The 14,253-nt window shown below is 37.0% G+C and overlaps 1 protein-coding gene across 1 annotated transcript in view; it reads left to right on the top strand.

Annotated features, from left to right (window-relative positions):
• The window catches only part of LOC132554849 (coronin-2B-like), a 48,035-nt gene extending 35,706 nt beyond the window's left edge, over positions 1–12,329 (top strand). The window contains exons 12-15 of the mRNA XM_060219172.1: positions 217–419; positions 5,363–5,531; positions 11,759–11,854; positions 12,315–12,329. Of these exons, the coding sequence (XP_060075155.1) occupies positions 217–419; positions 5,363–5,531; positions 11,759–11,854; positions 12,315–12,329 (483 nt within the window). The remainder of the gene's footprint in view (positions 1–216; positions 420–5,362; positions 5,532–11,758; positions 11,855–12,314) is intronic.
• The last annotated feature ends 1,924 nt before the right edge of the window (positions 12,330–14,253 follow it).

The following is a 14,253-nucleotide window of genomic DNA, read 5'->3' as shown; positions in this document are numbered from 1 at the left end:
TTTTGTTCACAAATTCACCTTAAAGAATGTTGTCTTTGGATTCTTTGTACAGCGTTATGATGTAATTGTAAGTGTAGGAATAAATAAAACGTTTGTTTCCTATTTAATCTCCTGCTTGTTGATATTGTAGGTATGTAGATGTGCGTTTTTATTGTGACCCTGAACACTAATCCTTCATTAGTATAGGTACATTTTCTGTGTCGCTGATATTTTCAGGATGGTTCGCTAGCCCAGACGCCTACAATAACAACCTACAAAGCATTGAGTCCTCCTCATCTTGATCGCCCTGTACCATTCCCAACAACAGCCCCTAGTCAGACGGGAAAGCAGACAGGTCAAATACAGCAGCAACGCACAGAACCAGCTTCACTTAAGAACATTAAAAGACTCAGTTCTAATGAGGACTATGTGTCATTGAGGTGAGGTTTCAGGGAGTTATAATCAGGGCCCTGCATGAAAGTATGGGCGCCCTATAGTAATCACAGTGTCTGTCTGCCTGTCTGTTTGTCCGTCCATGGTTTGTTGGTTCATCAGCACTTTTGTTTCTGTGTGATAACTTGAGTTTCCCTGAACTGATCAAGCTCAAACTTCATACAGTACAGTTGAAAGTGCTTGCATGGGATTGCTTTTCAGCATCAAAGGTCAAGGTCACTGTTACTATAAATAGAAAATCAGTTTCCATGTGAAAACTAGAGTTTTTTTTGGTCAATCTAAATTATAGTGATGATAGGTCCCAGTTATAGTGGTGATATGTCCCAGTCATAGTGATGATAGGTCCCAGTTATAGTGGTGATATGTCCCAGTCATAGTGATGATAGGTCCCAGTTATAGTGGTGATATGTCTCAGTTATAGTGGTGATAGGTCTCAGTTATAGTGATGATAGGTCTCAGTTATAGTGATGATATGTCCCAGTTATATTGGTGATAGGTCTCAGTTATAGTGGTGATAGGTCTCAGTTATAGTGGTGATAGGTCTCAGTTATAGTGATGATAGGTCCCAGTTGTAGTGGTGATATGTCTCAGTTATAGTGGTGATAGGTCTCAGTTATAGTGATGATAGGTCTCAGTTATAGTGATGATATGTCCCAGTTATATTGGTGATAGGTCTCAGTTATAGTGGTGATATGTCCCAGTCATAGTGATGATAGGTCCCAGTTATAGTGGTGATATGTCCCAGTCATAGTGATGATAGGTCCCAGTTATAGTGGTGATAGGTCTCAGTTATAGTGGTGATAGGTCTCAGTTATAGTGATGATAGGTCTCAGTTATAGTGATGATATGTCCCAGTTATATTGGTGATAGGTCTCAGTTATAGTGGTGATAGGTCTCAGTTATAGTGGTGATAGGTCTCAGTTATAGTGATGATAGGTCCCAGTTGTAGTGGTGATATGTCTCAGTTATAGTGGTGATAGGTCTCAGTTATAGTGATGATAGGTCTCAGTTATAGTGATGATATGTCCCAGTTATATTGGTGATAGGTCTCAGTTATAGTGGTGATAGGTCTCAGTTATAGTGGTGATAGGTCCCAGTTATATTGGTGATAGGTCTCAGTTATAGTGGTGATAGGTCTCAGTTATAGTGGTGATAGGTCTCAGTTATAGTGATGATAGGTCCCAGTTATAGTGGTGATATGTCCCAGTTATAGTGGTGATAGGTCTCAGTTATAGTGGTGATATGTCCCAGTTATAGTGATGATAGGTCTCAGTTATAGTGGTGATAGGTCCCAGTTATAGTGATGATAGGTCCCAGTTATAGTGGTGATAGGTCTCAGTTATAGTGGTGATAGGTCTCAGTTATAGTGATGATAGGTCTCAGTTATAGTGATGATAGGTCCCAGTTATAGTGGTGATAGGTCTCAGTTATAGTGGTGATAGGTCCCAGTTATAGTGATGATAGGTCCCAGTTATAGTGGTGATAGGTCTCAGTTATAGTGATGATAGGTCTCAGTTATAGTGATGATATGTCCCAGTTATATTGGTGATAGGTCTCAGTTATAGTGGTGATAGGTCTCAGTTATAGTGATGATAGGTCCCAGTTATAGTGGTGATAGGTCTCAGTTATAGTGATGATAGGTCCCAGTTATAGTGGTGATAGGTCCCAGTTATAGTGACAACAGATATTGGTTATAGTGGTGATAGGTCCCAGTTATAGTGGTGATAGGTCCCAGTTATAGTGGTGATAGGTCCCAGTTATAGTGGTGATAGGTCCCAGTTATAGTGACAAGAGTTTGGTTATAGTGGCCCCTTGACATGGTATTTCAGAAATGTGCTTTCTGATATCAGATTAGATACCTTCCATAGCTAAAGCACAGGTACTTCACAATAACAAGAATACCATCAGTCAAGAATTATTACATAAAAATTAAAGGTATGACTTGACCCAGTTATAGTTTGTGGTTGCTTGACCTAGTCATCGTTGTAGTTTGACCTAGATTTATTGATAATTTGACCCAGTTGTAGTGACAGATTTACCAAATTATACCTATCATGTAGGTAGTACAGTCCCTAAGTATTACACAGTGTGTCATCAGTATACGGTGTATATAAAGTAGGTAGTATACAGTGTATATAATGTAGGTAGTACACAGTGTATATAATGTAGGTAGTATACAGTGTATATAATGTAGGTAGTACACAGTGTATATAATGTAGGTAGTACACAGTGTATATAATGTAGGTAGTACACAGTGTATATAATGTAGGTAGTACACAGTGTATATAATGTAGGTAGTACACAGTGTATATAATGTAGGTAGTACACAGTGTATATAATGTAGGTAGTACACAGTGCATATAATGTAGGTAGTACACAGTGCATATAATGTAGGTAGTACACAGTGCATATAATGTAGGTAGTACACAGTGTATATAATGTATGTATTACATATAAATGTAGGTAGTACGCAGTGTATATAATATAGGTAGTACACAGTGTATATAATGTAGGTAGTACACAGTGTATATAATGTAGGTAGTAGGTAGTGTATATAATGTAGGTAGTCTACAGTGTATATAATGTAGGTAGTACACATTGTATATAATGTAGGTAGTACACAGTGTATATAATGTAGGTAGTACACAGTGTATATAATGTAGGTAGTACACAGTGTATATAATGTAGGTAGTACACAGTGTATATAATGTAGGTAGTACACAGTGTATATAATGTAGGTAGTACACAGTGTAGTACACAGTGTATATAATGTAGGTAGTACACAGTGTATATAATGTAGGTAGTACACAGTGTATATAATGTAGGTAGTACACAGTGTATATATTGTAGGTAGTACACAGTGTATATAATGTAGGTAGTACACATTGTATATAATGTAGGTAGTACACAGTGTATATAATGTAGGTAGTACACAGTGTATATAATGTAGGTAGTACACAGTGTATATAATGTAGGTAGTAAACAGTGTATATAATGTAGGTAGTAGGTAGTACACAGTATATAGTACACATGTATATAATGTAGGTAGTACAGTATATAATGTAGGTAGTACACAGTGTATATAATGTAGGTAGTACACAGTGTATATAATGTAGGTAGTACACAGTGTATATAATGTAGGTAGTACACAGTGTATATAATGTAGGTAGTACACAGTGTATATAATGTAGGTAGTATACAGTGTAGTGTATATGTAGGTATACACAGTACACAGTGTATATAATGTAGGTAGTACACAGTGTATATAATGTAGGTAGTACACAGTGTATATAATGTAGGTATTACACAGTGTAGTATACAGTGTATATAATGTAGGTAGTACACAGTGTATATAATGTAGGTAGTACACAGTGTATATAATGTAGGTAGTACACAGTGTATATAATGTAGGTAGTACACAGTGTATATAATGTAGGTAGTACACAGTGTATATAATGTAGGTAGTACACAGTGTATATAATGTAGGTAGTACACAGTGTATATAATGTAGGTAGTACACAGTGTATATAATGTAGGTAGTACACAGTGTATATAATGTAGGTAGTACACAGTGTAGTATACAGTGTATATAATGTAGGTAGTACACAGTGTATATAATGTAGGTAGTACACAGTGTATATAATGTAGGTAGTACACAGTGTATAGAATAAAGGTAGTGTATATAATGTAGGTAGTACACAGTGTATATAATGTAGGTAGTACACGGTGTATATAATGTAGGTAGTATACAGTGTATATAATGTAGGTAGTACACAGTGTATATAATGTAGGTAGTACACAGTGTATATAATGTAGGTAGTACACAGTGTATATAATGTAGGTAGTACACAGTGTATATAATGTAGGTAGTACACAGTGTATATAATGTAGGTAGTACACAGTGTATATAATGTAGGTAGTACACAGTGTATATAATGTAGGTAGTACACAGTGTATATAATGTAGGTAGTACACAGTGTATAGAATGTAGGTAGTGTATATAATGTAGTGTATATATGTAGTATACACAGTGTATATAATGTAGGTAGTACACAGTGTATATAATGTAGGTAGTACACAGTGTATATAATGTAGGTAGTACACAGTGTATATAATGTAGGTAGTACACAGTGTATATAATGTAGGTAGTACACAGTGTATAGAATGTAGGTAGTGTATATAATGTAGGTAGTATACAGTGTATATAATGTAGGTAGTACACAGTGTATATAATGTAGGTAGTACACAGTGTATATAATGTAGGTAGTACACAGTGTATATAATGTAGGTAGTATACAGTGTATATAATGTAGGTAGTACACAGTGTATATAATGTAGGTAGTACACAGTGTATATAATGTAGGTAGTACACAGTGTATATAATGTAGGTATATAATGTACACAGTGTATATAATGTAGGTAGTACACAGTGTATATAATGTAGGTAGTACACAGTGTATATAATGTAGGTAGTACACAGTGTATAGTATACAGTGTATATAATGTAGGTAGTACACAGTGTATATAATGTAGGTAGTACACATTGTATATAATGTAGGTAGTACACAGTGTATATAATGTAGGTAGTACACAGTGTATATAATGTAGGTAGTACACAGTGTATATAATGTAGGTAGTACACAGTATATAATGTATATACGCAGTGTATATAATATAGGTAGTACACAGTGTATATAATGTAGGTAGTACACAGTGTATATAATGTAGGTAGTACACAGTGTATATAATGTAGGTAGTACACAGTGTATATAATGTAGGTAGTACACAGTGTATATAATGTAGGTAGTACACAGTGTATATAATGTAGGAAGTACACAGTGTATATAATGTAGGTAGTACAGAATGTATATATTGTAGATATTACATCATTGCTTCTGTCTCACAATCCTGGTGTTATTTCTGTTCATAGTGATGTTAGTTTAGATAAGAAAGTGAAGCCGTTAGAGTTGAACAAGTCACATTCCGATGACCAGAGTCCTGTCTCTAGGACAGCGCTAAAGAAAGTGTGGACACCAACGTCTCCTGCAAAGAAAGATCCCTCATCTAATGGATTTATTGGACCTGATAACAGCAGTGATGTAAGTGAACGTTTCTGATCCTACAGTCAGTCACTCCTTCTGTACTTCTCCTCCCTATACCATACCTCTGATCTGTTGTCATCTTTCCTCTCAAACTTTACACAATGCTTACTTACAGAAAATGCTTGCCTGGGATGCTCTGACATTCTGTAGACAGAGTTTGGATTATACATTATAGACGACTAGAATATTTACTCCAATCTTGCCGATGGATTGCTTGCTTACAAATGTTTTCCATATTTTAAAGTCATAGGTTAAAGACCACTATTACTTTGAATGAAGAAATCCATTATTTCTGTGTAAAACTTGCCTGTATTCCAACATTGGTATATTACTTGGAAATAATTTGTTTTAATCTTATTATCTACTTGTAATTTTATCTGTTTTCAAGATCCCCATTTTTGTGTGTCAATGTTCACGTAGTGCACTCATCAAATTGTCTGTTCATCTGTATAGTTCACTGTTGTCGCTGGTGTGACTGTCCATCTGTATAGTTCACTGTTGTCACTGATGTGACTATTCACCTGTATAGTTCACTGTTGCCACTGGTGTGACTGTTCACCTGTATAGTTCACTGTTGCCACTGGTGTGACTGTTCACCTGCATAGTTCACTGCTGTCACTGGTGTGATTGTTCACTTGTACAGCTCACTGTTGTCACTGATGTGACTGTTCACCTGTATAGTTCACTGTTGCCACTGGTGTGACTGTTCACTTGTACAGCTCACTGTTGTCACTGGTGTGACTGTCAACCTGTACAGTTCACTGTTGTCACAGGTGTGATTGTTCACCTGTATAGTTCACTGTTGTCACAGGTGTGACTGTTCACCTGTATAGTTCACTGTTGTCACTGGTGTGACTGTTCACCTGTATAGTTCACTGTTGTCACTGGTGTGACTGTTCACCTGTACAGTTCACTGTTGTCACTGGTGTGACTGTTCACCTGTATAGTTCACTGTTGTCACTGGTGTGAATGTTCACCTGTACAGCTCACTGTTGTCACTGGTGTGACTGTCCATCTGTACAGTTCACTGTTGTCACTGGTGTGACTGTTCACCTGTATAGTTCACTGTTGTCACAGGTATGACTGTTCACCTGTATAGTTCACTGTTGTCACAGGTGTGACTGTTCACCTGTATAGTTCACTGTTGTCACTGGTGTGACTGTTCACCTGTATAGTTCACTGTTGTCACTGGTGTGACTGTTCACCTGTACAGTTCACTGTTGTCACTGGTGTGTATGTTCACCTGTATAGTTCACTGTTGTCACTGGTGTGACTGTTCACCTGTATAGTTCACTGTTGTCACTGGTGTGACTGTTCACCTGTATAGTTCACTTGTGAATGCTTATTTGTAAACTTTTCTTTGATCACTTCTAGTCACCCATATTCGTTAAACTGCCATGCTATGGTTAATTTACTTTTGAATATCTGTACAATTTTTGACTTTTTTTACAAATATTTGATATTTTGTCGTTGACTTTGCCAGGTTTTTTTTTTTTTTTTTGTTTTCTTATCTGTTATTTTAGATATCGAGCAATTCATCAAAACAAGACCAGACAGGACCAAACACTAATTCTTACCCTAATAAAAACAATTCTAATTGCCCTTCTTTCATTAAGTCTCTGAATAATAAGCCCTCCCCCCCTGTGGAGCTGTTGCTAGGATACTCGCCTCAACTGCCAGAGGAACAAAATCATGTAAGTCTTGTGATGCAGTGGTTTAGTGACTAACAATACGAAAACAATTCCAATTATAGCTCTCACAATGTATCACCCTGAGTTTTAACCAGACAAACTAGAGCTACTTTATAAATAATATATATAGATATATATATATATATTTAGAGGCTTTTCTCTTTAAGCTGAACAACTACTTATGTGCAGATTTTTAACTAATCTCTGTCTACATACAAAGATTGATCTGCACAAAGTCTTTAACTTGAACAACCAAATCCAATGCCAGGCAGAAGGCTTAAGACACATACTACACATGATCCCTATCTATTTCTTTTGGGATTGCCAATTTGACAATCAAAAGATGCCAAATTGCCAGCCAGAAGCTACAAGTATTAGACAGGACCACAAGTTGCCAATAGAATACCAACAAATTCCTAGTTCCAATTTAACACAGGGCTTAAACTATTACATCGTACTTTTAATAGATATTAATACTAGAAACACACCACTTCTGAAAGACCCTTTGAAATGATTTCAATCCACTTTTGATTCTAGCTAATACAATATTTATACCTCATTTATCAAGCAGCCACCCCAGACAGTGGGGCTGGATGGAACTGGGAGTATACATAGTAATGAAAATATATTGTAATGAATAAATATACATTCATTGTTGACTGATCAAACCCAGCAGATGAACACAAAGACTTACTAAATTTGCTAAGTACTGCAGTTAGGTTGATCACCAAAAACCAACATGATGTTGCCCCAACAACCAATGTAAACACAATGTTAATGGACCATTTATGCTATAATAAACTACCAAATGATAACATATTCTTACTACAAGAATAAATTACAATGTCCCAAATCCAGAAATCTGTGAAATATACTTCTGTAACTACATTAAGAGTCACTTTATTAAAAATAATGATCATTTGGTCAGTATAGCTTCAGAATTAGTTCTGAAACAGCCTTCACTTGCACCGGTGAAAGTTAACCCTCTCCATTACCATACTAACCTTGTACAAAATGAGAAGCATGATAACCCTCACTCCAATAGTAAATTGTCAACATTGATAAATTCTCACTCCAATAGTAAATTGTCAACATTGATAAATTCTTACTTCAATAGTAAATTGTCAACATTGATAAATTCTCAATCCAATAGTAAATTGTCAAACATTGATAAATTCTCACTCCAATAGTAAATTGTCAAACATTGATAAATTCTTACTCCAATAGTAAATTGTCAAACATTGATAAATTCTCACTGCAATAGTAAATTGTCAACATTGATAAATTCTCAATCCAATAGTAAATTGTCAAACATTGATAAGTTCTCACTCCAATAGTAAATTGTCAAACATTGATCAATTCTCACTCCAGTAATTGTCAACATTGATAAATTCTCACGCCAGTAATTGTCAACATTGATAAATTCTCACTCCATTAATTGTCAACATTAGTTAGGTCTCACGGTAATACCAAGTAAATTGTCAACATTTCACAAAGCTGTAGAGCAGTTCTGCATGACTTCTGCTTAATCATTGTTTTTTTTTCGCTAGTTATAGATCCAGATAATGAAACTTACTCTGTATCTTATAAGTGTTTAATGTTTTACCTGACATGACTGATTTATTGTCATATTGCAAAAGCAGTTTTCCTGTTAGCGTCTTAATTCCTACCAAGCTGGTGATTGTGTCAACCTGATTAAGTATACAGGTGTTAGATAACACATAATTTACGGTGACTATACAAAAATAACTCTACTGTGTTGTCTTTGTCTCATTTAATTTCCTCTTGATAATTGTAATTCCCTTTAGTACACTAGGGACTTAACATTGGGCTTATGTTCAATCAACCATGGTTTGTTGTCATCCATCTATGCATTTATCAGTCCTTCAGTTTCATTGGCCCACCAGCCTGCCATTCCTTCAGTCTCATTGGCCCACCAGCCTGCCATTCCTTCAGTCTCATTGGCCCACCAGCCTGCCATTCCATCAGTCGCATTGGCCCACCTGCCTGCCATTCCATCAGTCTAATTGGCCCACCAGCCTGCCATTCCTTCAGTCTCATTGGCCCACCAGCCTGCCATTCCTTCAGTCTCATTGGCCCACCAGCCTGCCATTCCTTCAGTCTCATTGGCCCACCAGCCTGCCATTCCATCAGTCGCATTGGCCCACCTGCCTGCCATTCCATCAGTCTAATTGGCCCACCAGCTTGCGATTCCATCAGTTGCATTGGCCCACCAGCCTGCCATTCCATCAGTCTAATTGGCCCTCCAGTTTGTCAGTCCTTCTGTCTAATTGGCCTATCAGTCTGCCAGTCTATCAGTCTATCTGTTGACCTACCAGTCTGTCAACCCTTCAGTCTAAATGGCCCACTAGTTTCCAGTCTATCAGTCTGGCCTAAAATGAACCAAAACAGTGAAGTTTAGGTATCTACCCCACAGGGACCTAAGGGGCGGGACCAAATAGTCAAATTAACACTAATTTAAAAAATCTTCTTCTCATTACTCAGATATGGTAGAATAAAATGTTCTTTATGAATGGAAGCACCTTAAGGTGCTTGATCAAAATTGTGAATTTCATGGCCCCAGGGTCTAACATTTTCCTGTGGTGAGGGGGTCAACTTTACTATAGTTTATATTGGAAAAATAGATTTTTGAGCATAATTTGTTTAATTTCAATTGGAAATACTTTAAATTTGGATATAATTATGAGAGAAGGCTGACAGCTTGATGGTAAGCTCATATTGATCCTGGCTTACCTCCAGGGGATGATGGGCAGGGCAAAAAGGAGTCAAATTGGCTTTCATTTTAAATATCTTCTTCTCAACACCCAGATACGGTAGAATCAAATGCTGCATGGTTTTGCAGCATCTTTGGTGCTTTATTTACCTAAGTGGGTCTCACATTTCTTTCTTTCTGAGGAGGTCAACGTAACTTTAATTTTTATAGAAAAATTGCATTTCTGAGCATTACATTTTTTATTTCCTACTGGGAAGTAAGAATCATTATTATAGGATGACAATTTTGATGGTATGCATGTATTGACACTGGCTAACTATCATCAATGTCACAATTTCTTTTTTCGTGACACTTTAAAGCAACCCTTTCACTTTCCTCACTATAACAGAATCGTCCAGAGTTCTTATATTGGGCCTGTGCCATGCTGGAATGAAGGGCTACCAAGTTTGTTAAAATTAATGACCTTGACTCACTTTCAAGGCAACAGGGGTCAAATGTGTTAAAATCTTAAATAACTCCTACTCAATTGCTAAAAGGCCTGGAGTGCTGACATTGGGCCTGTATCATGGGTGGCTGAACGGCTACCAAAGGTCACAAGAATCAAATGTGTTGAAATCTTTACAAATGCCTTTTTTCATTAACCAATGTCTTTACAAAATAATACAGTGAGTAAATACAGGCTGATGCTCCGGAATCTGATTGGCTGAGGCATATCTTATGGAATTCATATGTCAGTGAATGCAGTGAAAGATAATGACATAGTAATTTTAAATTATCTGAGTATATAATAAATTGATACTATTCCTTCATTGTCACTGGATTTGGTGACAAAGTCCCATTAGTACAGTAGATAGCTGACTATATAGACAGAATTAGGGAGCCTGCTACTAGTAGAAAATGGTCAGGTTTACCTTGTAGCAGACCATAGTTTATATTTAACATTTTAGTATATTTATTTTGAGGTAATTTTCTATAAATGAGTTTTGATTTAGATACCTATATATACTGTAGGTATTAGTTTTTCTGTACTGTTATCTTCCCCTTTTTGTATCAAGTGAAATGGAAAACGAAGGTTCCACTTAATAGCAGATCTGACTTATCTTCCTGGAAATTGGTTGCCAACTATTTTTTATAAGTTGAGATTTGAACTTTTTTCAGTTGGCATTCATGTACATGTGAATGCCAACAGGATAAGGACAAATCCATGAAGCATGTTGGCATTTGATGTACCTGGTATCTGTAAATTTTTTGGCATTTAAAATGCCCAGGAATCTCAGCTCAAATTTGTTCAATGGTTTTGTTTATCATTTTCATAAAGGGAGATAATCTCTTTGTTTACATTTCTGTTTACACACAACTGACTTTGGTGATGTTATACACCAGGCCCCACTTGTATAAAACATCTCAACTTGAGATTTCCTCAAGTCGAGATTTTCCTCAGCTGATATATCCTCAAAAACGGCTTGTATAAAATTTTCTCAAGGAACAGGAGGAAGGCATCGGCTAGGATGTCCTGAAATTCCTTGAGGAATTTTCATACAAGATATTTTCAAGGAGATATTAGCTGACGAAAATTTCGACTTGAGGAAATCTCAAGTTGAGATGTTTTATGCAAGTGGGGCCAGATAAGAAAGACACTATAGTAAGTGATATGGCTATGGTGATAGATAGGAGCCAAAGTTTTCCATTTGACTTGTCCACTGTTATCTGTAACCTATTAGTTTTGCTTTGCTCTGTTCTACATGTACTCAGTTCTTGCTTGTGTATATACCTGTGGCATGGTGATCTTATTCTTGTAGAAAGTACACATCAAGAAGGTATGGGCTTCCTCTCCCAGCCCTAACACTTTACCCACAATGCACCTGTGGCAGGAAGTGTCATTGAATGAATCTGAGGTAGGTTTTAAGTAGTTACGATAGTGTGGCGTTTATAGTATGTGTCAAAACGGTAATTAATGCTTGTTATTGTTTTTTTCCTACAGGTTTTGCATTTAATTTTTTGCCTTGTTAGAAGATAGTTATAAATAGATACAAATTTGTTATTGATACATTGTGTTTACCTAAGAAATCCTTGATGTACATTAAGTTAAGTGTAAGATGAAAACTGGTGTGTATAGGATCTAACATACAATGTCATTTTACAGAAGACAAATGTCAATTTGCCAATTCTGGCATTCATATTTTACAATGCATCAATACCAAAATATATCATCACTTCTGTGGTGCTTGCATGTTGTTATCAGAATGAGACACGAATTTTGAGTATCTGTATTCCGTATAAGCAGGACTGATTAGATATAATTACACATTATTCAGATGCTTACCAAGATTGTCTTATATCCTTTGTTTACTAAAGATTGAAAGTGATTAGATTTATTTATAACATTATCTAAATTTTGTCACACGTTTCATATTTACCTGACTACAAAATTCTTAACTTTTATATAAAATAGTTATACACATGTCTGTGTGTGTGTGTTTGTTGTTGTGAAGTGAAAAATGTCTGTGTGTGTGTTTTGGTTGGCTGATAGAAGGTTAGTGTGTGTCTGTGTGTGTTTTGTGGTTGTTGGGTGTGTGTGTTTATGGTTGTTAGAAGTGTCTGTGTGTGTTTTGGTTGTTGGGTTTAGAAGGTTAGAAGTGTCTGTGTGTGTGTTGGTTGTTGGGTGTAGAAGGTTAGAAGTGTCTGTGTGTGTGTTGGTTGTTGGGTGTAGAAGGTTAGAAGTGTCTGTGTGTGTTTTGGTTGTTGGGTTTAGAAGGTTAGAAGTGTCTGTGTGTGTGTTTTGGTTGTTGGGTGTAGAAGGTTAGAAGTGTCTGTGTGTGTTTTGGTTGTTGGGTGTAGAAGGTTAGAAGTGTCTGTGTGTGTTTTGGTTTTTGGGTGTAGAAGGTTAGAAGTGTCTGTGTGTGTTTTGGTTGTTGGGTGTAGAAGGTTAGAAGTGTCTGTGTGTTTTGGTTGTTGGGTGTAGAAGGTTAGAAGTGTCTCTGTGTGTGTTAGTTGTTGGGTTGAAAAGGTTAGAAGTGTCTGTGTGTGGTTTGATTGTTGGGTTTAGAAGATTAGAAGTGTCTGTGTGTGTTTTGGTTGTTGGGTGTAGAAGGTTAGAAGTGTCTGTGTGTGTGTTGGTTGTTGGGTGTAGAAGGTTAGAAGTGTCTGTGTGTGTGTTTTGGTTGTTGTGTTTAGAAGGTTAGAAGTGTCTGTGTGTGTTTTGGTTGTTGGGTGTAGAAGGTTAGAAGTGTCTGTGTGTGTTTTGGTTGTTGGGTGTAGAAGGTTAGAAGTGTCTGTGTGGTTTTGGTTGTTGGGTGTAGAAGGTTAGGTTCTGTGTGTGTGTTGGTTGTTGGGTGTAGAAGGTTAGAAGTGTCTGTGTGTGTTTTGGTTGTTGGGTGTAGAAGGTTAGAAGTGTCTGTGTGTGTTTTGGTTGTTGGGTGTAGAAGGTTAGAAGTGTCTGTGTGTGTTGGTTGTTGGGTGTAGAAGGTTAGAAGTGTCTGTGTGTGTGTTGTGTGTGTTGGTTGTTGGGTGTGTGTTTTGGTTGTTGTGTTAGAAGGTTAGAAGTGTCTGTGTGTGTTTTGGTGTGTTGGGTTGTAGAAGGTTAGAAGTGTCTGTGTGTGTGTTTTGGTTGTTGGGTGTAGAAGGTTAGAAGTGTCTGTGTGTGTTTTGGTTGTTGTGTTTAGAAGGTTAGAAGTGCCTGTGTGTTTTGGTTGTTGGGTGTAGAAGGTTAGAAGTGTCTGTGTATGTTTTGGTTGTTGGGTGTAGAAGGTTAGAAGTGTCTGTGTGTGTGTTTTGGTTGTTGTGTTTAGAAGGTTAGAAGTGTCTGTGTATGTTTTGGTTGTTGGGTGTAGAAGGTTAGAAGTGTCTGTGTGTTTTGGTTGTTGGGTGTAGAAGGTTAGAAGTGTCTGTGTGTGTTAGTTGTTGGGTTGAGAAGCTTTGAAGTGTCTGTGTGTTTTGGTTGTTGGGTGTAGAAGGTTAGAAGTGTCTGTGTGTGTTTTGGTTGTTGGGTGTGTGTTTTGGTTGTTGGGTGTAGAAGGTTAGAAGTGTCTGTGTGTGTTTTGGTTGTTGGGTGTAGAAGGTTAGAAGTGTCTGTGTGTGTTTTGGTTGTTGTGTTTAGAAGGTTAGAAGTGCCTGTGTGTTTTGGTTGTTGGGTGTAGAAGGTTAGAAGTGTCTGTGTGTGTTTTGGTTGTTGGGTTGAGAAGGTTAGAAGTGTCTGTGTGTGTTTTGGTTGTTGGGTGTAGAAGGTTAGAAGTGTCTGTGTGTGGTTTGGTTGATGTGTGTAGAAGGTTAGAAGTGTCTGTGTGTTTTGGTTGTT

Source organism: Ylistrum balloti, unplaced genomic scaffold, assembly GCF_031769215.1.
Source record: "Ylistrum balloti isolate Yb309-2 unplaced genomic scaffold, AGI_CSIRO_Ybal_v1 Utg370448, whole genome shotgun sequence".
In the NCBI taxonomy this organism is placed as follows: domain Eukaryota; kingdom Metazoa; phylum Mollusca; class Bivalvia; order Pectinida; family Pectinidae; genus Ylistrum; species Ylistrum balloti.
This window is presented reverse-complemented; position numbering and strand designations above follow the sequence as displayed.